Source organism: Crocodylus siamensis, chromosome 13 (genome assembly GCF_052110815.1).
Source record: "Crocodylus siamensis isolate JL-2025a chromosome 13, ASM5211081v1, whole genome shotgun sequence".
NCBI classification, from domain to species: domain Eukaryota; kingdom Metazoa; phylum Chordata; order Crocodylia; family Crocodylidae; genus Crocodylus; species Crocodylus siamensis.
In genome coordinates this window covers 31,890,496-31,918,051 of record NC_143407.1, presented here as the reverse complement: position 1 = coordinate 31,918,051, position 27,556 = coordinate 31,890,496, and the positions used below count along the sequence as shown (strand labels likewise).

The window sequence follows — 27,556 nt, the reverse complement described above, 5'->3', positions numbered from 1 at the left end:
AGTCACTAGGCACATATTTCAGTGAGGCAGAGTAGATAATTAAAGTGAAATGAAATGGAACCAAATGTTTAAAGCCTATGTGACCTTCACTGGCTTTAGCACAAACTCTTACCGTTACAGTACTACTAGCATTTGTATTTGTACGAACTCTTACTACTAAGTCCATCTGGATGACATTCAAGATATATCAACACTAGGAAAGGAAGCTAAGGCTAATGTACTATGGCAGAACTGTGGATGCTGGAACCCACTGTTAATTATAAGTGCTACTTAAATGTCATCCAGATGGCTCAGACAATGCTGCTTATACAAAGTTACAAGAAGGCAGGACTTGAAATATCAGAGAGGAAAATCACCAGAGAGAATACTTGCATTTGTATATAAAATAAACAAGGTGTGTGTGTGGGGGGGAGGGAATACTAATGAATGGAAATTTAATTAGTAAACTCACTTGCAATCAAAACAAACTCTATCCAGCTACATTCACCTCTAATAATCTCGAGGTTTAGGAAGCTCACCCCATGTTCAGATGCATCCCCTTTTAAGCAGTGTGCGCCAATACAATTCCAAAGGAAAGTTTTAAAGAGATTCATAACTGTATGCGCACGGTGTGTGCTGAAGAAGTCATGAACTTGAAAGAGGTATACAAATGGCCAAAACATTTCAAGTCATATCAGACTGATACTTATTACAAGCTTTGATGCAGACCTGTGCCAGCAGTCACATACGTGAATGTTAAAAAAAGTCTGTTAGACATTAACAGTCATTAATGACTGTTAAAAAAGACATTAGAAACGACCATTTGTTAACCACGGTACCCACTTCTTTAAGCAGTAATTCCACGTCACACAAGCTCACAAACACAAACGAGCAGTGTTTCGTATCTGCCCTTAAACCTGGCTTACTTTGAGAGTAAAGGAACAGGAATATTGCCAGTGAGAGCCTCAGTTATGAAGTTATTTTTCAGGCCAGATACGTGCTTAGAGTTTTTATTTAAAGAACATGTTCTTCATTTTCTGTGAGAAAATTTAACACACTATAGCCCTCCCATGTTAATTACCTTATTAAGAAGTGGCTGCAGCTTGGTGAGTGCTATAACTGTGGCTTCAATTAGAACCTGGCTGTTATAATTATCAGGGCCTTTTAAACAGCTCTCAAGTCCCTTTTAGAAAAAACAGAACACACAATTAGATCTCGTTTTATACAAAAAAGTACAAAGACCAAAGTGCCAAACAATTTTTCAATGCAGCTTCCAGTTGCGAGATGTTTCTAACAATTCTAAAGTAGTTTTAGAGCTGAAAATGAACCAGATGTGATATACGTCTCACTGAAAACAATTTTATGGTGCATAGAAAAAAGTCAGGATGCAGTTTGGTTGATTTAAAGAGCAGTGAAGCTATGTTATCTGTGGGATTGAGCACTTCTACTATTTCAGATACTGTTCAAGTAAATTTCAAGTGTTCAGAGCTTCAGGAGAACAATAAAATACCCCAGGGCAACTAATATTTGCTGTTACTCACCCACAACTGAACAGTCTACTTTCTCCTCTGATATCACTGATGACTTTACTCAAGTTAGCTGGATAGTTTTGAGAAACTTTTCTCCAGTTAGCTTTTCATTCAAATTCTCTTTATCGGCTTTTAACATCTGTTAAATGATATCTTCCTTTACTTGAAAAGGAAGTCACTAATGATGCAGATGCAGCTAAGTATTTGAACAAGGGCATCCTCACATTCATTCAAATACTGACCTCCTAAATTCAAACTCATGTCAATGCCCTGAATTCAGACAGAGACCAAATAGCCAAGCATGCAATTTTTTCATACAAGTAGCAATATTGGATAAAATTATTCAGAGGAAATAAAATTCAGTGCTATTATGTTTATCCAGGCCAAATAAAAGCTGTGGCTACAAAAAAAAAAAAAAAAGAACTTCCTATTACGCACCTATTCCTTGTTCTGCACGAGACTTTATCCTAAAAAAACTTACTATACTTTAATTTCTGCCAAATCAAGAATTTAAAATGATTAAGTACTTTATGAGTTACATAAATGATGACAACAAAAATCCTATACCTTGCTGAGAATTCGGATTATTTGTTTTATCTGCCCATGGGACACTCGTTTACTGATACAGCCAAAGACAACCAGCGCTCTTGGCTGGAGGGATGGATTATACTGGAATGCAAACCTGTGCAAAAAACAGAAGGGTGCTACATTAAACAAGTTTCTTTGCAGAATAAATGAACAGCCTGTGTAGAAAAGAAAAAAAAAAAAGCAAGAATTGCTAAAGTACTAAATAGGTAGTTTTATGTTATTTTGCAGTCTCTAACATACTTCTGTGCTAGCTCCGTCCACTGGTCCAGCCACTTGCACGTTGGAATATCTCTCATGCAAGCCTAAAAGAAAAGAAATACTATTTGAGCATGTGTAACATTAATCAAAAGCACCTTTCAATTTAAAGCATGTACCTGTAGTTTCTCTCAAAAAAGGGCTTCTTAAATGAGTACTTATTCCAAAACCTAGCCATCCTACAACACTCACTAGCCTGATAGCACAAGTAGCACTATGACTTTTTTATGCACAATGTCTTATCTTACTGCTTTTTAAGTCATACCTCCATGATCTCCAGCAAAGCTTCAGTAACTGTTTCCAGGGAAGTCAGTGCAAATGTCTCCCTCTCATAGGAACCAGGAGAGAACGACCTATCTCGATAACTGGATCGGAATGCTATGACAGCTGCTGATTTCACTTTGCTGATTCCAAACAGCAAATAAAATTTGGGCAGCGAGAACTCGGTGAGGCTCAATCTCAAAACTTGCTTGGTCTCCTCTGTTGAATAAGTTGGTATATATTAGATTTAATACAGAAAATCCTATCCCATGTATTTATAAAGACCTTTACAACCAACGCTTATTTGTGAGGAGCTAGAAGTGAACCATCTTCCCAGCTCCATAACACCACGTGCTTTTGGGCACATTTTAATTTTTTCCCCCATGCTACTGGCCTGCATTTATGCCACTAGAAAAATAAGTCTGCTGCATCTCAAACGGTGGTCACAGAGACTGAGTTATGTTGAAAAATGAGCAGTGGGCACTTCAGCTGGGGAGACGATTACCTGAAGTCTCTCTCAAATGTACTCTAAGAAATAAAAAAGTGCAAATAGCTGGCTTATACATTTGCAGATGGTACCTGGCAACTCAGGTTTAGGCCAATTAAGGTTTACAAATTCTGTTTTAGGCCAATAAGCCAAGTCATTTAATTAGTGGAAGCTGCAAGACTGAGTTTTTTTCTGCATACCTAGTCTTTAAATTCACCACGCCTCACTTCTCCCACCAGTAGACTAGGGACATCAGCTATCTCTCTGACTTCATGCAAAGATTATTCCCTTACTGTCAGTAAAGAGCTTTCAGATTCTTTAAACAGCACTCCGTAAGTGCAAATAAGCATGTATGATTAAGTAAGGAGTAGGGTCCGTTTAACACGCATGTTAAATCTGTGCGCGAGTGTGATAAGAAATGACAAAAGTCATACTTCCTAATGAGTTTTAACCTAGATGATTCTGATTTTTTAACTTGGGATCTCTGAAATGCAGAAAAAAAAAAAAGTATGCAAGTTATCCTGCCTAATGCTTTAGTTTCACAATGGTCTTCCATAAGCGATTTTGGTTACAGCAGGTAATTTCCACATGCTCCACTGCACCCACAGTAGACCAACCCTGCTTTTATCTATGATCCAATACTATGCTAGAATTAATCCTTACCAGTATAATGAGAAAATGCAACACCTCCACCCCATCTTCAGCCTCATACATAATGACTTTGGAGAAATGAGGGGAAGATGACAGCTCAGGGAAACATTTGCTAAAACAAGTAGAAATCAACGTAAAATAACATCTCGTAAGAACTTACCACTGAAGTGAAGCTGTGAACAAGTGCACAGAGAATGAATGATGTTGATGACCAGGCCATGGGTGGAAGCTCTAAGGGAAAGAGGACCAGTGGCCACCAACAAAGTAACTACATGGAAGAGGTAGGGGAGATGTGCTGCCACATCAAGAGAGTTGTTAAAGGAGAGCATCAGCATGTAACGTGCTAGAATGGCAATATCATCCCACATCAGGTGTTGTTCTAATGTAGGAGTTGGAGACAGGCAGGTCTTGTCGATTATTTTGCACATCCTTCCAATTACCTGAAAGGGAGCAACCATTTTCTTTTAGTTGAAGCAAAAAACAGGGCTCAAAATTTCAGTCAAATCCTATTACATTTAAATTTAGTATAATTTGGATGATAAAAACACATTAAAAAAAAATGTATCGTTGTGCTGTTGCTTAGACCTGGTATAAAGACCAGTTATTAGATTAACTAGATTTAAGGGGACAGTAAAGAAGGGAAGCACTCACTTTGCTTGAAACCAGCTTCACATTTCCAGAAGCCAGAGCTACAGCTGTATCTGCCATAACTTCAGCTTTTATGGATCCTAAGCCCCCTGTTGCACTAGTTTTGATGAAACTGTCTAGTACTACGTCAAGTAGATCAGTTATCTGTTGGAGAAATTAGTGTCATTCAGAAGTAAGCTTCATTTGTCTGTATTAATTCACCTATTAAACAAGTGATACTTAAAGATATGTATATGCTACAAATCAGAACACCAGTTTCAGTGATTTCTTAAGAAAGATTATGCCTACTTTCAAATAATAGTTGCAAGTCTGAATTAAGAGCAATTCCATCAAATTCCATTACAGCCATGAGTTTTAAGTATGTGCACTTATCAGCAAGACAGAGAGCAAGAGGAATTAGTTTACATCATTTGCTGTATCTTCCTTCCCATTTAATCCACGTTGTTCAGTAAAGTACTGATTCTAATGTAAATTGCATTTGAGGTATATCAATTTATCTAAAAAAAGTAAAATCATATTTCTGCAAAGTGTGGCTTAAAGTGTAGCTATGCACCACTTTAGCTGTCCACAACACCATAATTCGCATCTTGCCTGAATTCAAGTTTTGAGAAAACTTATACCCACATTTAACATGGTTAAGTAATGCCAAAATGTTTCTCTTTAACTGTCCAGACCAATTACTAACATTGAATGCATCCCTATGCAATATCTGATTGCTGATCCAAAATCCACTCCATTCCCTGAGTGAAATCCTGGTTTTCCTGAATGATAAAATTCCCAAGACCCAGGATTTCACTCTTTTAATTCCACATTCTTCACACTTGTCTGAATCAAGTTTCATACTGGAAATGGCATAATAAGAATGGCACTTGTAGCGACACGATTTAGGACTGCAAGCTGTACTGAGTTTAGAGGTTCGAGTGAGTCGAACAGGAGAGGGGGCCCAACAATTCCACGCCGTACATTGTAAAGGAATTTCGAGAGGCTGTGTTGTATCATTTATTTTTCAGTGAGAAAATTAAAAAAGCATGAAAACGGAGAAGTGAAGAAGCAATGAGAAGGTGTTCACGTTGTCAACAGGAAGGCCACTGCTAGCCAAGCAGAAAAGCAGGTGTGTATACTCATGGGGAGCAAAGCAGGCCTCCATTAGCTCAAATGATCTATCTGGATGTCACATCTGTGAGACGTTTTTCTGCTCCACCTTTTTCTGTCCTGGGGCAGAAGAGGTACTTGGGCTAATGGCCATTTGGACTGGGAGATGGCCTTGGATACTTCTATGAATATAAGGGAAGTGCTGAATTCTGCTGGTTTAAAAATGATTAGTGGTATTGGATTTTTTAAGGCCTACTTAAGATTTTTACTGTATTTACTTAAATCTAAGATGAGATCCTTTCCCGCAAATCAGAAGGGAGAAAAAAGCCCCTTGTCTTCGATTTGCATACAAAGTGCAGGGGAGAGGGGCAGGTGGCTGCCGTGGCTTTGACTCTGGCTCTGTGCCCAGGTCAGGACCGGAGCCAGATTCACAGCAGACACATGCCTCCCCCCCTCCAACTCCGCTTGTCCTCTGCAGCTTCTTCCCTTTCTCTCCCTTACTGTCAGGTGTAGCTTGGTTCCAGCGTCGACTGGGTTCCCTCCAGGGCACAGAGCATGTGGAAACTCTGTCCCCTGCATGGCCAATCAGCAGTGCTGACACTGCTGCAAGGGCTCAGTTTCCACATGCTGTCCTCCAGGAGGGACCAGAGCCTGAGTGCATCTAACAGGAAGGATGGGGGAAGGGGCAGAGGCTTTGGGGCGGTGGGGATGCGGGGGTGTCAGTGGTGGTGGTGGGGCAGGAAGGCTGCAGGAGGAATAAGTGGGAGGAGGCAGAAGGCAAGGAGGCCACTTGACCTTCCCCAGACACTACTTTCCCTGCTTTAGCAGTGGGAGGGTGTAGAACTTGGAGAATTACGGTATTTATTTAAGTCTAAGTCAACCCTGAATTTAAGACAGCCCCCCTCCCCTTTATGAGATTCTATATACAGAACGTTTATCGTTTTGTAGATCATTTTCCAAGTATAAAATCTAATTATTGGAGGGTTGCACTGAATTCCTCTGCTGTGGTAACACCCTTGAAATACCCTGCATTCCCTAGGTGAAGTTTTAAAGAACTATAATACATAAAATCCAAGGTATTTCCTAATCTTTAAGTCTCTGTAAAGGCTACAAGTATATGAAAGCTCAACTATTATTCAACTGATTAAACACTGGCAATTTCATGTTAAATACAGCAATACTGAATTTCTGCAGTATCAGCACCTGTCCAAGGCTTCCCCATATCTTCGCTTGAATGGAAGGATACATCTGTTTTTCATTTATTGTCATTGTTATAAGCTTATCCAGAATCGCAGTGACTCGCTGACGTTTGGCATCATCATTGTGTTTACAGAACCGGACTAGATTTGATAACCAGGGTGTCATGTACTCCAGGCAAAGGTGCTTCAGTTCAATACCTAAAATAGAAATTAATTTTATAACCAAAAAGACAGTTTTGAGCCCTTCCTCATGCAGGCACAGGACGCCTCAAGCCAGGAGCAGTATTCAAGTTTTAGATAATGCCTTTAAAATATGAATATTAATACGATCAGAAGATAAACCTCCATGTCTTCTGGGCATCGTTCTTCCAGAATGAAGCGTTTACCGTTAACATGGACCTCAGACTTTGTGAGGTTTGTTCTGCAAATATTTTGGAGGAATTCATAACACTACGTACCACAGGCCCAACCAAAATGGTCACTGTACACAATGTAACAAACATGACAGTGTTTCCAACAAAACTTTACGCCTCTAAACCAGGCACTTGGTCCATGGAGCTGTATGATCTGGTCCATGGGCTGCTGAACCAAACCCACACTCCAACTCTGGCCCTGGGCACTATATGCAGTGCATGGGCTCAAGCCAGTGCCATGGAGTGCCCTGCCAGACTAGCTCCATTCCCTGGCTGCGGGGCTGGTCTGGATTACATCAGGTCAGAAAGCCACTGCACGCAGCACACGCTCCAAGCCAGTCCACTGTGCTGCATGTGCCATGGGGCCTGTGGAGCCCTGCACAGTGTTTGCAGCACACGCCAGCCCCAGGGCTTGTTGTGTACGTGGCATGCGGGGCTGGTACCGGACTGCATGCAGAGCTGGGTCCAGCCTGAGCATCACAGGCAGCATACACTCCATGCTGGCCCCACGTGCCCTGGGGTCTGACGCATGTTGGATGTGGGGCCAGGTGAATTTGACACTCCTGCTCTAAACAACCACTAACTGGCTTCAGTGCTTTAAAATCTCTTGTGGAGTTGTACACCTTTATTTCAGTATCAAAAAACTTAAAGAATGTTTAAACCTTAGACCATTAAAGAGGAGAGGACCAGTTTCAGACAACATGAGAAAGCAGTCATATCAGCTTTGTTTTCTTCTCCACCACAGCAGATTCATGACAACACTTGGCTCCACGTCGTTTCCTCACCTGCTGATTAGCACACACAAAGGATGGATAAACTCAATTTAAAACACCTGCAGCTTCTGTAGGATGAACCTGTAATTGAAGCCTACTACATTAAAGGACTGACTCAATAACTTAAGTGTTTAATTAACTCAGTAACAGACCCGTTAAACTTGAACTCCTTGGAATTCACTGTTAACATGAAACAAAATAAGCATTACTTACTAGATTTGCTAAATCCAGAGATGCACTCTTCCAAAAATTCTAAGGTAAGGTGTGGCTCGTTAGCTGCCAGGGTTTTACTAATAGACACAATAAAAAGGGTGTTGTTGGCAGGGATACAGAGACCTGAAGTTTCCAGTAACTGACCCTCAATCTTTAAATTAAAGGTACAGGTTAAGGCACACAGAAGATTATAGGCAGCGGACCTGCAACAAAACATAAATACTACATTTTAAAGTAGCTCTCTTATGAGTCTTAACATTTTGTACATAGTAACTACATTCAAATAATATGAGAGTGGTATTAACATTAACATTTAGGCTGGTTCCACCACATAAGAAAATCAGTGTTTGGATCCTGAACTTAATTTTGTCTCTCTTAAACCTCTAGCAGAGCCTGTGGGCACCGTGGAGACAGGCTTCAGCATCTGGGAAAATGAATGAGCGCTCTCTCACTTGCATTCACCACTCTCTGATAAACTTAAAAAGCATCACTGAAGGGCTCCATGTTCCATTATTTTAAGATAAAGTAATTAAAATGACACAAAATATTTTTTTTGGGGGGGGGGGGAGGAAGGACAGATGAAGCATTCTAAAATGACTGCCAAGAGAAAGAAACTGTTAATGGTTCTTCAGACCAATATGAAAATCAATGTAAATATCTGAATGCAAATAATTCTTCCAGCTGTGATACTAAATAACTTCCTTATAGCCTCTTTTGTAGCTTGGAAAGTCTCCCTTTTTTATATAGGTGAAGTATAAATGCTTATATTTTAGACAGGTGCACTTTATACAAGTGAAATATAAGCAGAGTAAAGCAATACTAGGAGAGAACCAAAACCATCAGAATTTTGCACTTAATAGCGATTGCAAAATAGCGTTTAGAAAAATTCAAAATGCCATTCCATTTAACTTTTTTCAAACCATTTCGGAGCTACTCAAGCCACCCTGAATCTTGGGAGGCCTGAGAGCCACACAGCTCAGGAAGTTGGGGGTTTCCAGGCAAACAGGGAGCCAGAGCTGTGACAGCCTCGGCTCCACCCCGCCTGTCTGGGCTGCTGAACAGATGTCATTCTGAGACTCTATTTAACCAACCAGGTAAGCTGCCAAGCTACTGAGCAGCTAACCTGATAGGAAACTCAGCAACAAAGGGTAGCTTCATTAAAATAAGGGTCCTTCCATGGAACATCCTGATCTTGAAGAATCAACCTCTTCCAATGGAGAGAAAACTGGGCAAGAAGTAACAAACTCCCAACCAGCTGTAATACTGCTTATTCCACTACTGAGTTGCAAATATAATGCATTTTAGGAGGAACAAAAGAAACAAAGTTTGCATCAAAAACAATAAAACTTAGCAAACAATAACTGAAGCTATACAAAAAACTGGTTTTGCTTTTGAAAAAAATCTTATTACCAAAGGGTAAATTGCATGCTCATGGAGTTACATTTGCTTAAACCACTTGGTAAAGGAGCAGAAACAAATCCTCTTTTTCAGCAAAATACATATGAATTTAAGAGATCTCTACCGCAAACTTGGGTCTGAGCTTCCCAGATTAAGCAGTGCTATATTCAGAAGCGTTCCAGGAACATCCTTAGGACGGATTTTCGTATGCTGCGGAATGGAATCTGGTTGCGACAGCTCCCATCGAGTCCTTATGTGGATGATGGACTGAACGATGGCTTCGCACTCCTGATGCATGAAGGTAAGTGGTGTGCCTTGGTTGGCAATCGTTAAGGTGAACTGGTTCTCATCAACCAGGCATATTTCCTCAATCTCAGAGGCATAGTAAATGTCATTCAGAAACACTGTTTGGCCAAGGACTCTTGTTCGCTCTGCTGATGTTACCTGCACAGCAGTAGACCCAACCTTTAAAAAGAGAAAAAGCAGGCTATAATTCAATGCCTGTTGTTTATCGGCAATTACGACATTGCTTTTTAAAGAGGAAAAGTGGCTGAAATTTTAATGACTAAAAGTCATACCAAGCAACGTGATGTGCTAACTATTGGTCATGTTTTCTCCCCATGAGCTGATGAAAGCAAGACAGTAAAACAATATGCAGATGTGATGATAGACAACTCTCTTCCTGGTGAATTGCAAAGTTACACTTACTTTAATAGAAACTTTGGTGTCCTTGTGGGCCAATTTGAGTGCATTATGGAAAACCTTCAGGTCCTCTTCCAAAGCCAAGGTAGCTGCTGGGAGCTTCTGCTGGTCATGTTCAATGTGCTCTGCCAATTTCCCAGGTGAGTCTATGAAAATAAGCCTTTTGCTGCCCTTCAGGCCTGTCAGAAGCCTTTCATGGTATTTTGTGTATTCTCTGACCCAGGAGTTACAGTTGTAAATAAAAACTGCTGAGACATTTTCATAAGCAAAGCCTGGAAAAACTACAAACCACTTGGAAAGGAAGTCTGTTTTAAACCGATTGCTGGGGCCCGCATGAGTGAGGTCCACTACAATCTCATATGGCTTAGCATAGTATGGCTTCAAAGTTAGCAGGACGTGGTATATCAGTAGGTCGCCATTGATTTGACCCGTCTTGAACCTACAAAAAAAGGAAAATGTATTTTACACAAAATGTGCCATCATTTCTTTAACCAGGACTTCAGGGTAAGTTTGTAGCTAGCCCTACAGACACCATATCTTCCAAACCAATGATAATGGATCTGCAGTGACTGGGCAGGCAATAGGCAAACAACATCCATTGCCATTCACCCTTAGCTCATCTACATTACATTGAACATTAGAACCAGTTTTACTTTGCAAGAAAATAGAAGGATGACATTTTTCATCCCTTTTTTCATCCACTTTTCATTGTGAAAGAGGTTACTGTATAGCCAAGCAACTCCAGGAAGACATGATGAAGAAGCTCTGTTCAATTTCTCAAATGAAGGAAGGAAAAACAACAACATATGCTGGAGAGGAACTGGCATATCAGCTACCTGAAAACTGTATGACACATCTGTAGTTTGGATCTCAATTCATTTATTCTTCTACACTTTCAAATCCCACCTATGCTGAAACATGAAAAAGGTTATTTATTATAGCAGTGCTGTCTGAATTAAGGATCTACTGCCTTTCTCTTACAAGTTCCTCTTGAAGGCTTGTTACTTGGATCTCCTCTTTGCTGTAAGGTAGAACACTGCACTTTAGTGATTAATCAGGGATGTCCAACAGGAGCCCCCTGATGAATAAAGCTTCTATGCCCGTTTGGTCTTCTGAAACCATTTTTCCATCCAATTAAAAATAAAATCTAAACATTTGCATTCCTTTTATGCAAAATTGCTGCTTCGCACCTTTGTGAAATGACAATCTCCTCCCACATAAAAATCCCAAGATTTCTGAACACTAGGCATACTGCATGTTGCTTTAACCAAAATTGAAATCATACTCAATAGCAGATGGTGAAAAAACTGATACATTTATGTGTCTACAATAGCTCAATGCTACCACTGATATTTTCCAACAAATGAGGAGTAGCATAAAAGCAGAAATGACACGAATGCAATGCAAGTTTTTGGGGTTTTTTTAAAGCTAAATGCAAAAGTTAAACAATTGCGATTGCACTGGAAACCCTACTTTCTATTTTACTTGGGGCACACCGTCTGGGCATAAGGTAACAAATATAGGTTTTTCTGCCCTAAAAGCAGAGATTTTTTTCTATGCTGTTTCCTGTTGTTCTGAGAGCTAATTCGGGCAAGATTGGGTTCCCGCCCCCCCAATGCCTAACGTGTCACAGTACAGTTGCTGCAGAAAGGAAGTGTGTCATCTCTTGTGGTTTCATCTTTTAAGTAGAGCACCAAAATACATTTCATTTTAGTAGCAGGTTCACTCTTTTTAAAAAAAATTGCTATCTTCCAGTCCATTTGCTATATGCTGACGGCTAGTTTCATCCCAAGAAACAGCTCAAGAAACGCTTGCTAATGTGGGTAGAATAATCTGAATTTCAACTCTTATTTTGACCATAAAACTTTTGGCAAGGTAGGTGCACATTTGCTTTCTTTTTCTTCAATTTAATTTTCAGGTTTGTTAGAATGTGTGGAGCCTTGCAAGCAGAAAGCGTTTTACAAAGCTTTAAATAACAAAGATACTTATTGATGACAATCAGTAGCAATAAGAAGTACATCCTTTCAACTACATTATTTAGCTTGTGTGCAGAAAACTTACTAAAATTACATACGTTAAACTAACGTGGTGCGTATTCCAGAGCTGGAAGGAAGAATTACGAGTGGCAGCTGCTACTTAGCTCTGCCATGCCTGTATTTTACAGATCCTACTGTCTGTTGACAAAAGATCTTAGCAACCCTTAAGCAACTAAGGATCAGCTAAAGAGACTAAAGTAACCTCTTAATTATCCATTCCTTTGCTTTCACGAGTTTAAGTGACACCCTGAAGCAAAAGGCTGCAGTCTAAGAAAGCTCATGTCAATTTACTTTATTAGATGTATTTTGGTACTAGCTCGTTTCTCTCAGGATCAGGGCCCAGTTGTGCCAGATTGCAGAACTACTTACTGAACACAATCTGGGCCCTAAATAATTAACAATCTAAGATCTTCATTCCTGCAAACAGGCTTAAACGAATGCAGCTGCCTTTCAGAGCTGAGCTCCTTGATGGGTTAAAAAAACCCCAGATTCCAACAGGTAAATGTAATCTAGATGAGGGACAAATATTGAGGGGGCATGGTAACAAAACAGAGAACATTATGCATGGCTCCCTACCCTCTCAATATCACTTTTAAGTTGGTCTTCAGATCAGACCAATTTGGAAATTACCTTACCCTCCCCCTTCCCTCCATAGTTCTCAATCAGCACAAATTTAAATACCACACAGCTAATAAATGGAAATATGGAATTGTCAATGAGAATTTGCACGTACTCAATAGTCTGAAAGAAAACGGACTGAACCTTTCTGAATATATGTCTAAGGAAAACAGCCATGATGTTTTTTCAGTCATTCCAGTTTAAAAAGAACTCTCGAGAGAGAGTGTGTGCGCGCGCGCGCGTGTGTGTGTGAGAAATAGACTGAATCTATATTACATGTTTTATTTTAATATAGAGCTATTTCATATATATTTACACTCAAGAGCGAGTTTTTTGTAAATATGTGGGCTAATACTTATTATGCATCTCCTAACAAAGCAGCTTTGACACCAGCTTAACAAGTGTCTTGTCAGGGTCTTACGCTTGGGAGATCATACCCAGGGGTCATCAGCATGGGTTCATCAAAGGCAGGTCCTGCCAGACCAACCTGATGGCCTTTTATGACCAGGTAACTAAATCCCTGGATGATGGTATCGCCGTGAATGTAGTCTTTCTGGACTTTAAGAAAGCCTTTGACACTGTCTCTCACCCCATTCTCATTAATAAATTGAGCGACTGTGGCATTGATGCCTACACAGTTGGATGTGTCAGAAATTGGCTGATAGGGCATACCCAGAGAGTGGTGGTGGACAGGTTGTACTCGACCTGGCGGGATGCGAATAGTGGGGTCCCCCAGGGCTCAGTCCTGGGGCCTACACTGTTCAACACCTTCATCAGCGACTTGGACGCGGGGGTGGAAAACACATTGTCCAAGTCTGCCGATGACACCAAGATGTGGAGAGAGGTAAGCACACTCGAAGGGAGAGAGAGGCTGCAATTAGATTTAGAGAGACTACAGAAGTGGGCAGATGGTAACAGGATGGGGTTCAATGTAGATAAATGCAGGGTGCTGCACCTGGGGAGAAGGAATCCACAGCATACATACAAGCTGGGGAGCTCCCCCCTTGACAGCACAGAGATGGAAAGGGATCTTAGAGTCATTATCGACTCCAAGATGCACATGAGCCGCCAATGCCAGACCACAGCCAGCAAAGCCAACCACACCTTATCGTGCATCCAAAGATGCATCTCAAGCCAGTCCAGAGAGGTGATACTCCCCCTCTACACGACATTGGTCAGGCCACAATTGGGGTACTGCGTCCAGTTCTGGGCACCGCACTTTAAGAAGTTTGTGGCCTGCCTTGAGAGGGTTCAGAGGAGGGCCACCCGCGTGGCTGGAGGGCAACAGGGCAGACCCTATGAGGAGGGGCTGAAGGACCCGAACCTGTTCAGCCTCCGCAAGTGGAGGCTGAGGGGGGAATTGGTGGCTGCCTGCAAACTTGTAAGGGGAGATCAGCAGCAAATAGGAAGGGCCTTACTCCCCCCAGCAGCACCTGGGGTGACAAGGAACAATGGCCAGAAGCTGCTGAATAGGTTCAGGTTCGAGATTGGAGGCACTATTTCACTGTTAGGGTGGCTAGGATCTGGAGTCAACTTCCTAGGGAGGTGGTCCTCACTCCTACCTTGGGTAAATTCAGAAAGAGGTTGGACGAACACCTGTCTGGGGTCGTGTGATCCCAGCGTGTGCTCTTACCACTGGTGGGGGGTCAGACTAGATGATCTGTTCAGGTCCCTTCTGACCCCAAACTACTATGAAACAACTCCAACACTTTCCACTAAGATAGCTGCCTTCTCTGCTGGGCTCAGAAATTTTAGTTTAAATTGAGAATTAAAATTAAGCATTTTTATTTGACCTGATTAGTACTCTTTTACTGTTAACTTTCATACAAACAGATCATGGAAAATGGTCCCAGATCTCATATGAGAACGCCGAAAAACCATTAGTTAAAACCAAAGGGAATATGCTAAAATTAAAGGAAGATTTTACTTTAAATTTAGTAAAACTGTCTCGGCAGCTGTTACAAAATTAAGATGTAGCAGTACAGTAACTTAAAATTAAAACCTGTCATCCATGAATTTATCCATTCCCTTTTTGAACCTGGCTATGCTATTTACCTTACCCACCTCCTGCGGCAATGAATTCCACAAGTTAACCACGCGTTGCACACATAACTACTTTCTCTTTTTATCCGGCCTGATTATTAACCCCTTACTGTTAACTTTCAGACAGACAGATCATGGAAAGTAGGCCCAGAAGGAAAAAAGCAAAAGTGACTAACTCAAAGCTGAATTACAGTTAGAGAATGAAATACCACAACCCAGTCCGGACTTTAAAATGATCTGAAATCCACTTGGCGCCTCACGCACATTTTTTTTCTTTTTCTCATTTGTTTGTTTTGGGGTTTTTTTGAGGGTTTGTTTGTTTTTTTAAATAGTGCATCTGTAAGTCTAACCACAGAAATCCTGTTTAATTATGTAGCAGAGAAAATTCAAGAATACCTATTCTCTTTGTATTTCATGTAGTTGAACTCTTCACAACATGATCAACACTATATGAAATTAAGTTACTGCAAACTGAGTTGTGGAAATGTTCATGGCAGCGGCCTAGCATTTCACAAAAGGACCTATTCAAGCCTTTAGCACCAATGGAAGTATACAGTTTTAACTCAGCAAATGTATTTCTATATTTATTTATTTTGTATTTGATTTGCAGGTGACTATCCATCAGGAACAGGAAAATGACAAGGCCCCGTAAAGCATATTTTGCTTTCCTTGCTGTGACAAGCTTTTCATTGTGCTGGCAAATAATGGCAAACCACACTAACGATTCCAGCTACTGGAACTCCCATACCCAAAATCCAAGTAAAAGCTTGAATATAACTTACACCAGTACAATTCTCGAGCTAATAACAGACGACAGTATCAAGACAACAACTATTTCCACAATGCGTGCAAGCACCTTTCAAACCTCACCTGCTACATTTGGACAGGAGCTTTCAACATCTTCCCCTGTCCTTAAAGTAACTTTCCCAGCTCAAGGCTCGAGACCTACCAGAAAGACCCCGAGAACAACAACAAAGACTGTAACTTGTGAAGACAGTAAACCTCTTATACTAGTTTGTTTCATTATAATCGCAGTGCTCATCCTTGCCTGCACCTGTTTCATTCTGTCAACGGTGGTGATGGCAAACAAAGTGTCCTACCTCAAAAAATTACAAAAAGGCAAGCGTGCGCCAAGAAGTAATGGCGATTTTCTGGCTACAGGCAGTTTATGGCCAACTGGATCAGGCACGTGGCAGAGAATGACTAAAGAGGTAACAGGGACTGACTTAATGATGCAAGACCTGATGTCAGAAAAAGCTGCCACAGTTCAAAGGAAAAGCGAAGATGGAACCACTGAGATCCTCACCCAAGAAAGAGGGAACGATCAGCCCAGCCAAGGAATGTCAAAACCGTGCAACAGGATCTTAGTCAACTTCGAAGCAGAGATTTAAGGAAAGCTCAGGTTCCAAAAAGAGATAAAAATACAGCCTTGAAGTAATATTCTGTTTTAACCACACACCGTTAGATCGAGATCCAGATCTGAGCTTTCACACTATGGGACAGGAGACTGTTGTGGCATACAGCTTCACTGCGAGGGAGTGCAACCTTGTGCTTATTCTTTCGGTCCTTTGAACAGTGACAAAAGGTGTTAGATAGCGGCCTGGTCCATTACTACTGCTAAACAAAATGGTTAGCCAAGTGGAAATAAAGCAGAACAACATTTTTGGAAACGTTTTGCTGCAACAGAAGCTCTCAAATGACAGTCTGTAAATCAGCAAAGATCTGCGGACAACCAACTCTGCAGTTCCTCCTCGCACTGATCTGCTAAATTAAGAACCATCTAAAAATATGACACAAAAGCAAGAGCTGTAGTTGCCAGGGAGATGTTGCAAGACAAATGGGTGGAATGGTCCATGTAACCACAAATGTGAGAGGTGTTCCTAAGACAGCCTCTGTATTAATACATGCTCTGGACAGAAGAAATATAAAACCAATAGACTACATGCTGTGTGATTCAACCTTGAAAATCTGTCATTCTGAGCTATTTTTTGCTAGCATTAAACTGCCATCATTTACAGTACATATACAGCCAAAACGTGTTTTCCCCTGTGCTCGATCACAACTTTCAAAAGGCCAGTTTGCATCCAGGGATGTCCGCGGTGCCTGGAAGTTGGTACAGAAACACGTATATCTTGTTCAACTATAGTAAGGATAATTTTCTCAACTTGGCAATGCCAATAAATATTTGCAACAGACTTTTAAAGTAGTCTACACTTGCGTGATCTTCTTCATTGAACTCACTGATGATAAAATGTAACATATTATATTGTGGAAAAAAAATATCCTTGGATATTAAGTCTCTGTTACTACCGGAAATACCAGGGGAAAATTAAAAACATCTCATTCTGAAGTTTATAGTCATGAATTCACCGGGTTAATAAGACCAAAGATAATATTTTGCTACTTCACCCAGAAAATTAATACAATGAAAGATCAGACAGTAAATCTATGGTAGTTTGTAAAAACCAGTCCAGCAATTGAAGATTGTTGTCATTGTGCATATTAAAATATAAGTGCCTTCAATACTATTAGCCGAATTTTGTAAAATGAAAGTTTGTCCCATGTGACATAATGCATTACTTTTGTAGTTATCAAATTGCTCATACTTTCACTAGTTGTATTGCCATACAGATGTGTAATAAAATGTGTCACATCACTTTAAAATGTGTGTTTGAAACAGCGTAATCTTGGTATCTGCACACATGTGATATGAGAGAAAAGATACAGATGAGGCACATTTCTGTAGCGACTTAAGAGGAGAAAATCAGAGGCCAAATCAGTGGAAGGAGGACAGAGAAAGCTGAAAGCAGACAAGTACCAATCAATGGGATATGCAAAGGGACAAAAAAGGGAAACATCAAGAGACCAGCTGAAGGCTGAACAGGGCAAATTCAGAGCACACATCAGACAGAAACACAGTACTTGGTGAAGAGGTAGTCGAATAAGACCTTTCTGCAAATGGGCAGCTGAACCAGAGTAAGAGGTCGCATGAAAAGGGTAGCATGAGACTGGTGGAAGTGAGGCAGGGCCATGGGAGGTGGCTGAATGGGATGAAAGATTAAGATGAGGAAGAGTAACAGAAGAAGAGGGTACGGGTGTTAAGCCTGTGGTTGGGCTCGTAAAGGGAGATGAGGATGTAGATAAGAGAAGCTGGTGAAGCTAGTGGGAACTGAAAGAGGGTAACACTCACAGGAATTGGGAAATGAAGCTAATAAGGGAAGTAGAACGGATGCTATAATACAGAAGAGGGGCATGACAAAAGCCTTTGGGAAGTAGCAAATGGGCAAGGATGCAAAACATTATGAGGATACATTTGCAGAAACGCCTTCTACTATGCAGCTGGGAAGATCTTGGGAGCAGGAAATACCAAGATCTGACCAGCCCACAGAAAGTATGTTCCCAAACACATGCCCATGGCAGCAACTGAAGCAGCTTATACAGATAAGCACTATCAGAGAAGTTGTCAGTCTGTAGAGCTACCTGCCTTTTATGCAATTCAACACATGAAAATCTGGGAAGGGGCCAGTTCCATGTGATCAGCCAGCTGCCCCAAATCAAAAATTCTCAAACTGTGGACTAAAACATCAGAAACACAGGAGCACACCCCCCGCCAGCAAAAACCACTGACATTATCAATAAAACTGTTAACTTCAATCCACTTTACCACAGTTAAGAAAGTTGCTCTTGCTCATATTGGCTGCAGACATAGACAAAAAAAACAGCCAAACATTTTTAACATGCAAAGCATAAGCTGAGAAAAAGTTACATTTGATTGTCTACATGTTTTTGTCTGGTAGAGAACACAGCTGAAAATTAGGTCTTAAAAAGTGTACAATTTGCGAAAATTAAAACTCTTAGTCACCTCCCTGCTCTTGACACTTCCTGCAGTAAGTATTGGTACACTTCCTCTTTACATGCAAAAAACCCTATTTCAATATGAGAAAGGAGACCATTTTAAGAGCTGCTCGACTTGCAACACCCGTTCAGACCTAGTCTTCAAACAAAAATGTTAACTTGACAGATGAACCCATCTTACTGAAACACAGTGTTGCACAGGTAAGGAACAGATTCTCGACAGTAAGGCTTGATTCTTGTTGGGTGTTTCTTGCTTGCTTAATCAAACAAATGCATTTGCAAAAAACTTACTTGGAACATTTTTGAATGAATTTATTGCTAACACATGGGGTAACTTACAGCTGTTTTAGGACATGTGTTACCTGCACGCATGAATGTTTTGAGCACATCTCTATACTGTTAAAATGTTGCTAGTAGAATACTTAATTCTCATTTTTACATTTATTTTTTTAAATGTAGGGAAAATTCCCAGGCAAGTTTTTAATGTCAACTACACTGACGTTAATAGCTGTATTCTACTGAGCTTTTAATAAGGTCTTCATACAAGCGCCACTTGAATACACTTTGCAAAGAAAGAGTACAGAAGAAGCTGGAACCGGCAAATATAAGTATTAATTCCGAACTTACACGCTATCCTGAAAAATACTTGCACAGAAGTATTAACTTACCAGCTGCATGTGCTCCCTGGTGTAATTTAAGAGGTTGGATGAACACCTGTCTGGAGTCGTGTGATCCCACCGTGTGCTCCAGCCAGTGGCGGGGGGGGGTTAGACTACATGATCTATTCAGGTCCCTAACTTCTATGAAACTATGTGCATGTTAACTGTATGCACTGAACCAAGTCCTCATCAGGACTATATATGTGTTCAGGAATTAATTCTTCATGAAGTTTCAACACACAAAGTAAACCAAAAGCAGCAGAACATAGTGGAAAGATTTGATAAGCTTTATTAGTCTCATTTAGATCGACACCTTCATAGTTTCAAACAAAAATAGCAAAACGGCTCTGTTGCAGCAATTTAGGTTTATATTTACATTTTCTCTCCCACTTCAACTACTGTGTAGGCAGAAGTCCATTTATGGTGTGGAATTGGGATCCTAACATTAGATCGTACCAGTAGTTGTATTAGGAAACCATTTTTTAAATGACATGCCTTAATTTTTATCTGATAACAGCCAAGGCAGCAAGATGGATACTAAAAGTATTGAAAAAAAGACAATTAAGGACACTGGTTTATAAACCTCAAAATGTTAAGGTCCAAGATAAACTGGATGCTTTTCACTTTCATAAAGGGCTGTTTGAAGTTGTACTTAAGTTTCCTGTTTACAATTAAGGGCTGGAACAACTGACACAGTTCCATTTAACTCATTTAAAGGAGGTCGTCTTAACAGCTTTCTTTGGCAAATTAAAAAGAAATAAGCCAAAATGCTTTCTACAGCAAAACCACCTAAATCCTATTAGAATGGCACCTGTCCCTTCTAAAGTCATTAGCAAACCCAGTGCTCACTTCAAAAATAGACTGCCTGATATATTTAAAAGAATATAGTGTCTATCTTTTTTCTGGCAGATAACTTTAGTGCAAAGTTTAGAAAACAGCAAATTAACAATGGTGAACGTGCTTTTAACTGTAAAAGAAAAACCCACAGGCCAAATCCAAAATAAAACCAACTGGACCATATTCTCTTTATACTGCAGGTGACAGCGTACCATCGTAATCATCAAGAAGAAAGTGGACATCAATCTCATAACCCCAGTTTTCTTCTATGGACAATTTTGAAGACCACTTTCTACAGAGACAGAGACACCACCAACAACTGGTTTAATTAAACCAGGAAATGCATCTGTTAGTCCTGAAAGTCAAATAGGAAACACATCTCCCATATATTCATACCAATCAGGCAAACTTCACTTGTACAGTGCTGAAAGACCAGCCAATAGCACAATGCCTCAGGCCAATGGAGAAGAAGTGGAACCCCGCAATGATACTAGCTGGATAGCTGCTGTGTTTATTGGCATAATTTTGATTGGTATGACGATAGCTATTGTTATAATTCTCTTATGTAAGTGTGCCAAAAAGCCACCTCCAACTAATCCAAACTGGGCTGGCCGCTCCCCATTTGCCGATGGACAAACACCGGATGTCTTTGTGGAATCGGACCAGGCCACAAAACGTGCATCAGTTTTTTCTATCTTGCCTTGGAAATTTAACAAAACCACACACTTACCGAATGATTGTCATGCATCTGAACAGAGCTGTGATGCACCCAGCTGCAATACAGCTACCCTGTCTCCCCCTCCTGTACACGATGGCTCCAGATCACCAGCACATAGCAATCCAGTTTCTCCTTCAAGTGATATAAATGTGCCCCCACCTCCTGTTGCAGAAGAACAGAGCCCTTGCAACCCTCCACCCGACACAATTCCTCCTCTACCAGAGTCACCACTGCCACTGCCACCAGACTGGATCCAGGAATTTCCTGAGATTGATTCCTCTGAGATCAGCAACGCCACAGGGAATAAACCGGAGGCAGAGAACGCATTTCCCCCACCTCCTGATGTGACACATCAGGATGAAAATGAACCACTACCGCCACCTTTGCCTGAACAACCTTTACCAATTGCCGAGTTTGCTGTTGAACACACTTCACACTTACCTTAAAAGTAACATTTTGAAGCCAACAAATACGAGAAGTTGGTGGGAGCAAGGACTGTGAAGCCACAGCTGCATTAAACTAGTATTTCACAAGTGGGAACCTAAAGTGATCTGGCTTGAAGCTAATCACTTCAATATGCGGTGCAGATAGCAGCAACTATGCAAAGCCTTTTTCCATGTGTTTAAAGCTACAAACCAGAAAAGATTATATGTAACTTTCAAAACGCAATAAGTAAAGCTTTTTAGGAAGGTACGGTTTACTAGGCTGTATAACTAAATCTAACAAATGCACTTTAGCAGCACACTTTTCTTATATTCTTGTTAACTTCCAATAAAAGGGCATTAATACAAAGTTGTCTTGGTGACTTGTATTCTTAAAATACAACTGAATTTACTGGATAAGGCCAGACTAAAAACCAAATCCCAGTGTTTAGACAGACCAGTAACTATATGCTATCCATGAGTGGCTAGGTCCATTTATAGTAAATGAGTTGTTATATTTACGTCACAAGCAAGTTATGCATTTTACAGTCAATTGCCATAGCATCCCCTTCCAATTTTTCTTTATTGAGAAATGATCTAAAATCTGAAGAAGTCTCTCTCAATCTTGGACTTTCTGCAGCATTGATAACTTAGGTTTTCACATCCAGCTGAAAGAGAAACTACCGTTAAGAACCTTTCTTTCTGGCAGAAGTGTAAAATAGATCGACTTTGTTTCGAATAATTGTTTATAAAAAATGCCACAATACTTTATATTTGCAGCTTAGCAGACAAGAAAGTTAGCTGGCTGTAGGTCTCTCTAAAAAGTTAAGGCCAATGTTAATATCATCTCCTGGTGATATGAGCTTATTGCAGTGTCCATGCTAATCGAGACATCTTTATAAATATTAGTTCAAAAAAACCTGAATTAAACTCTATTTGAACTTGAGAGAGCAAGATATACTGTAAAGAGCTATTTCTCCAGCTATGTGTTTCTGAACAGTATAAAGGCTTGGCAAAGTGTGTGGGGGTGTTGTCAGCACAAGAATATAAAGTACATCGGGGTATAATTATGAGCGATATGCAATGTGGTAAAAGAGAGGAAGAAAAGAGCCCATGGAAGTCTCTTGGTATGGAACAATAAAAATGGAAGAATTAGACTTGAGATTGATTTTTAAGTAAGAGCCACAACCACAAAAGTCACTAACCACCAGTTCTCAAAGAAATATAGTCAAAATGCAGTACGATTACAGCCACTCAAATCACACAGTCTAAATCTGAATGAATTATAGTTTTGCCTGTAAGCATTAGGATTGGGTCTGGACTTTGCAGAGCAATTTAAAGGCAGGCTTTGAACACAAGACAAACTTGTGAGTCAAAACACGCAGCCTTAATGAAAAAGATGCAATTTACCTTTAACAAAAGTAAAATTAATACAAATCAGGGATGCAATTCTCATGTACAGTATGCTTAGACAAAGAATTCAGTAATGTATTTGCAAAACTGCAATCTTTGGATGAAATAATGATTTTTGCAAAGATGAACTCACTGGACTTTTATAATGGATCATATTAATGAGCACTCTGCACTGCATAGTATGCAGCACACTGTCTGCGACAACAGAATTCACTTACACTTGTGAATGAGCATGTTGAAAATGTAACAGCTTTTACATCTACATTTTGTTTGCCACAAGGACATATACAAATGAGTATTTATGAATTGTGAAAATCTGGCTGAAGAAAAATCTTTACAAATGTTTAGATGTCCTAACATCACGTTACTCGCATCTAATCATGCTATCAACTACCGGAATTAAAGGGATAGCACCAAATACTACTCAGTGATTGGTTAGATACATCTGTCAGTCTCAGATAACCTGCAAAAAAAAAAATCCCGAGCTGTAATATATTGCAGCTGGTAAGTTACACTGACTTTCAGATCTTAACTGTGGAAAGAACATACTGCGGTTTATTTTTAGTGTGTGTGCACATGTGCGTGCGCACATACACACACGCATGCGTCATATCAATGTGTATGTATATACCTACACATACCATCAGCAATCAAATTTTATTCAAGCTGAATTCTGCCCAAAAGTTGCACTGAGCAAATTTCAGTAGTGGGAAGACTCAGATTTAAGTGAGGACAGGCACGGACCTGCCTTTGGACTCTGACTATTTTGATGAGATTGTGAGCCAGAGCAGAACTGCAGTCTGGCATAAAATAATTATTTTTAAATATTGGAAGCAACTGGAAATCATGCAACTTCTATCTAAAACCATGTTCCAACAAGCAAAAAGCTTCATTATCCTTGAGTATAATTTGGGGGGAAGAAGAGGGAGGGGGAGAACGCAGCTCTTTTTAAACAAAAGTATGTCTAATTAGTGATCCAGGATGTAAATATTTCAAGGAAACAAAATGTTCATTTCCTAGGGAGAAGATGTCAAAACCACCACTCCATAACCCTTCTGCAATGCAACTCCAGGATGGCTAGCTCTTCAGGCTCTCTGTGCCAGGGAGTATGTTTTTTGCATGTGGCGCACAGCATGTTGCTGTGAGACCATACAAAAATAGATAAGACTGAAAGCAATTTTTAAAAACTGCCACTGAAAAATACAAACCATTTTATTCTGCATATGCTTTTTCTCCATGGCTGTATATCAAAGTTGAAAGGTTGAAAAAGTTTAATACCTGCAAAAAATATAAGAAAAGGTATTTGGAGGAAAAACATTGCAAATACAGCCATGGTGCATATTTTTGGTGAAAATGATATTGTAAAAAGATCTCAGGAAGGTTATCTGTAAAAATTCAAAGCTGATGAGATGCTCTGAAATTCTGATTTTAAGAGTGGACAATTTGAACTTCAAACGTCAAAATCAGGAATGCTATTTTGACAGGATTGTTGAAGAAGGCTAAAAACAGGATGCCAGTTTAAAGAGGCAATATTACAGGAGTGCAACCTGAAATGAAGGCAATAAGAACACCGCACTTTCACGGCTGTTTTAAAACAGGAGCATTAAGTGGAATCATAAATTAAGGGAAAAATCACTTAAAAAAATTCTACTGGATACTATATCAGTGTAGTCAAATGGGCATGTTGAAGTTTTGATGCAGTGACACCTTTGGGAAAACGTGCATATAGAAAAGTTAACCAACTCAAATCAAATCCGGGACTATTTTGTTGAGTATGCATGCCTTGCAATAAATTTGAGTCAGCACCAACGACAGCTCTGCAGTCCTACGATGTAGTGCTGATCAGGTGGTTGCAGAGACCCAGCTAGCAGCAATACGATGCAGCTGAAGAGGCAAGCACAATTCGCAGGCAGCAACTGTAGCTACTCTCTAGAACAAGACGACCTTTAAAGCTTACATCTTTCAGAGAAACGATGCACTGATCTTGCGGGAGGGTCCTTATTTCGGTAAGTGTTTGCTTTTTTGTATTTAAAAACCTACTACAAAGTTAGAATCAGAAACAGATGACCGAAAAATATTGGTCTTTGGAAGCTGCTCACATCAAAAATTTGCTGCAGTGACAGAGATTTCATTCTAACATTAATTCAATATTCAAATATACATGTTGCCTAGCTGTCTAGCTTTACAGAAAGGAACGAAGGCTACATCAAGGAAAAAATAAAATAACATGCATTTTGAAATACGGATGTGGACTCCTGGTTTCAGAGTAAAATTATTTAACTAGTCTAGAGGTACTTTAACAGATCTTATTCAAGCAAATACAGTGTGCATGGGGGGAGGAGGTGGAATGGCAACATTACTGCAGATATTTTTAAGGCAGATCCATTTGACAGCCATTTTTTCATTCCTGTTTAAATAAGCACATTATTCCAAAGATAATATAGGCTTGAAACTGCTAGAACCCAAAAGCAGACATTGTATAACATTTGGAAGAGACTTGCATTTTCGGAAGAAAGCCCTCATTTGAGCTCGAGGGGGAATGGAGATGAAAAAACAAGTCTCATTCTGGCAGACAACATGACAGTAAATGAAGGGATGCTTTGTAAAGTCCCTCTTTAACAATTATAAAAAGGACTGTTATCACAAAGAGGTTCATTGATATTTTTACCTAACTTGTCCTGCAGTCAGAGCAAAGACAACCCTTGCAAATACATGAAGTATCTTATGTAGACTTAAAGGGTGTCATTTTGGTATATTTATTTGCAGGCAACAATGGAATACCAGATATTGAAAACGTCGTCCTGTCTGCTGGTTCTTCTGCTTTTCATACCCACTGTTCTGGGCATCTGTCCTTCTAACTGTACATGCTCAGGAAACAACAGAAATGTAGACTGTTCAGGCAGAAACTTCACTACATTGCCACATGGACTTCAAGACAACATTACATACTTAAATCTGTCCTTTAACCAGTTTGTGGATCTTGATCATCAGCTGACCCGGTTCACCAATTTGAGGACCCTCGATATTTCAAATAATTGGCTGAAGAACATTCCTGCTCATCTGCCCAAGTCGCTATGGGAAATATATGCTACAAATAATTTTATAAAAGTTCTTCAGAAACTGGATACCGCTTACCAGTGGAACCTTAAAGTGCTCGATGTTTCCAGGAATATGGTGGAAAGAGCTGTTCTTATCAACAACACACTGAGCAGCCTCAAGTGTCTCAACCTCAGCAGTAACAAGCTTTGGACAGTGCCAACCAACATGCCCTACAACATAGAAATGGTGGATCTATCAAACAACTTCTTGACCCAAATACTCCCGGGAACGCTGGTGAGGCTGCTACACCTTACAAAACTTTACTTGCACAACAACAAGTTCACGTATATTCCTGACAAGGCTTTCGACCGGCTCTCGCGACTGCAAGTTGTAACGCTGTATAACAACCCGTGGTCCTGCGACGATCAGCAAAATATCCCTTATTTGCTGATGTGGGTGAAGGAAACACCTGCTGCCGTGATAGGGCCTCCATGCCCTAACCAAACGGTGACCTGGAAGAACGCAACTCCACTTCCAGCTGCACCCACGACTCCAGGTATGAACCTCATGGTTAAAGGAATGAAGGCAGCAGACACAACTGGCTCTTCACTGGCAACTGAACCAACCAAAGAGATAAAAATGCATAAACAATTTCGAGCTAAGGAAGTTACACTAAGTGCAACCTTAAGCCAAACTGTATTATTTACCAGCACAGATAGGCCCTTACTTCTTTATCCAGAAGAAGTAACTGCTGGGAAAGTTAGTTCTCACGAAGCGGCGGCCACGCATACAATCTACATTCAAGATTCGACGGATGTCAACTCGAGCTTGGCTAGCTCAACAGGATCATCCACTACTCCCATGACCCTGAGTATTACCAGCGGGATGCCAACAAACTACTCTAAAATGCCTCAACAAAGCACAACCACTACCTTAAAGAAAGAAGAAACCACAACAAATATTTTTAATACTCGTGTGCCCTCGGCAGCAAGCGTTTGTCAAATGTATTCATTCTATATTGTAATGCTTAATGCAGTGGCAGTGCTGATTGGCTAATGGCTTGCAGTCTTGTGAAAAATTTATTCCTAAAATAAATAGTTGGAGCAAAACCACCTACCATCTAACAGTGACTCAAATACAGGAAATTCAATTTTGAAATCCTTATTCTGATCCAAAAAATAACCACTCAAAACTAAAAATGCACAATTTATGTCTTGATACTAAGCTGCTACTTATTTTAATACGTCTTATACCAAGTAAAACTAACCTATGAAATGATTTTGTTTTTATGAAATGTGCTTATTTTATATTTCAATGTTTAATTTTCCTTGCACAAGAATAAAACATCAGAATTTTATGTACTGATTTTAGGTATGGTTTTTGTCATTAAACATCTGGGGAAAAAAATAGAAGGCCTGTATCATATCTGCACTGTCTTGCTTGATTTGCCAATCAAGAATTCTTGTAAAATAGCAGTAATGGTCCTCTGTAAGTTAAAATGACATGCAAAAGGAAGGGAAAATAAAGAAAATAAAACTAACTGCTTCATTAATCAATAGTTATTTCTGGGAATATGACTGGCATGTATATCAGTGTTTGTTTCATATGTATTAGGAAATTTGAATAAGAGTGGATATTTTTAAATTCAGGAATTAAAAACTGGACAAAACATCTCCTGGACTGGGGAAGATGAGTGAGGTGGTTCATTTTTTAGTAGGAAAAATAAGC

The 27,556-nt window shown here is 40.0% G+C and overlaps 4 protein-coding genes across 9 annotated transcripts in view; 3 read left to right on the top strand and 1 right to left on the bottom strand.

The window, feature by feature from the left end:
• Positions 1 to 27,556, bottom strand: part of NF1 (neurofibromin 1) — a 143,516-nt gene that overhangs the window by 31,965 nt on the left and 83,995 nt on the right. For all 6 annotated transcript variants that reach the window (XM_090026303.1, XM_090026305.1, XM_090026307.1 and 3 more), the window contains 10 exons: positions 10,195 to 10,627; positions 9,611 to 9,951; positions 8,089 to 8,291; positions 6,694 to 6,887; positions 4,402 to 4,542; positions 3,911 to 4,190; positions 2,617 to 2,831; positions 2,337 to 2,398; positions 2,076 to 2,190; positions 1,061 to 1,162 (listed from right to left, as the gene is read on the bottom strand). In XM_090026303.1, coding sequence (XP_089882429.1) covers positions 1,061 to 1,162; positions 2,076 to 2,190; positions 2,337 to 2,398; positions 2,617 to 2,831; positions 3,911 to 4,190; positions 4,402 to 4,542; positions 6,694 to 6,887; positions 8,089 to 8,291; positions 9,611 to 9,951; positions 10,195 to 10,627 — 2,086 coding nt within the window. The remainder of the gene's footprint in view (positions 1 to 1,060; positions 1,163 to 2,075; positions 2,191 to 2,336; positions 2,399 to 2,616; positions 2,832 to 3,910; positions 4,191 to 4,401; positions 4,543 to 6,693; positions 6,888 to 8,088; positions 8,292 to 9,610; positions 9,952 to 10,194; positions 10,628 to 27,556) is intronic.
• On the top strand, positions 10,669 to 17,562 carry EVI2A (ecotropic viral integration site 2A). Its single transcript, XM_090026309.1, has 2 exons — positions 10,669 to 12,063; positions 15,496 to 17,562. Exon 2 carries the CDS (start codon positions 15,521 to 15,523, stop codon positions 16,274 to 16,276), a length of 756 nt encoding a protein of 251 aa, XP_089882435.1. The 5' UTR covers positions 10,669 to 12,063; positions 15,496 to 15,520; the 3' UTR covers positions 16,277 to 17,562.
• Positions 18,792 to 24,002, top strand: EVI2B (ecotropic viral integration site 2B). Its single transcript, XM_090026194.1, has 2 exons — positions 18,792 to 18,941; positions 20,437 to 24,002. Exon 2 carries the CDS (start codon positions 20,684 to 20,686, stop codon positions 21,398 to 21,400), a length of 717 nt encoding a protein of 238 aa, XP_089882320.1. The 5' UTR covers positions 18,792 to 18,941; positions 20,437 to 20,683; the 3' UTR covers positions 21,401 to 24,002.
• Positions 24,016 to 27,341, top strand: OMG (oligodendrocyte myelin glycoprotein). Its single transcript, XM_090026193.1, has 2 exons — positions 24,016 to 24,795; positions 25,556 to 27,341. Exon 2 carries the CDS (start codon positions 25,562 to 25,564, stop codon positions 26,882 to 26,884), a length of 1,323 nt encoding a protein of 440 aa, XP_089882319.1. The 5' UTR covers positions 24,016 to 24,795; positions 25,556 to 25,561; the 3' UTR covers positions 26,885 to 27,341.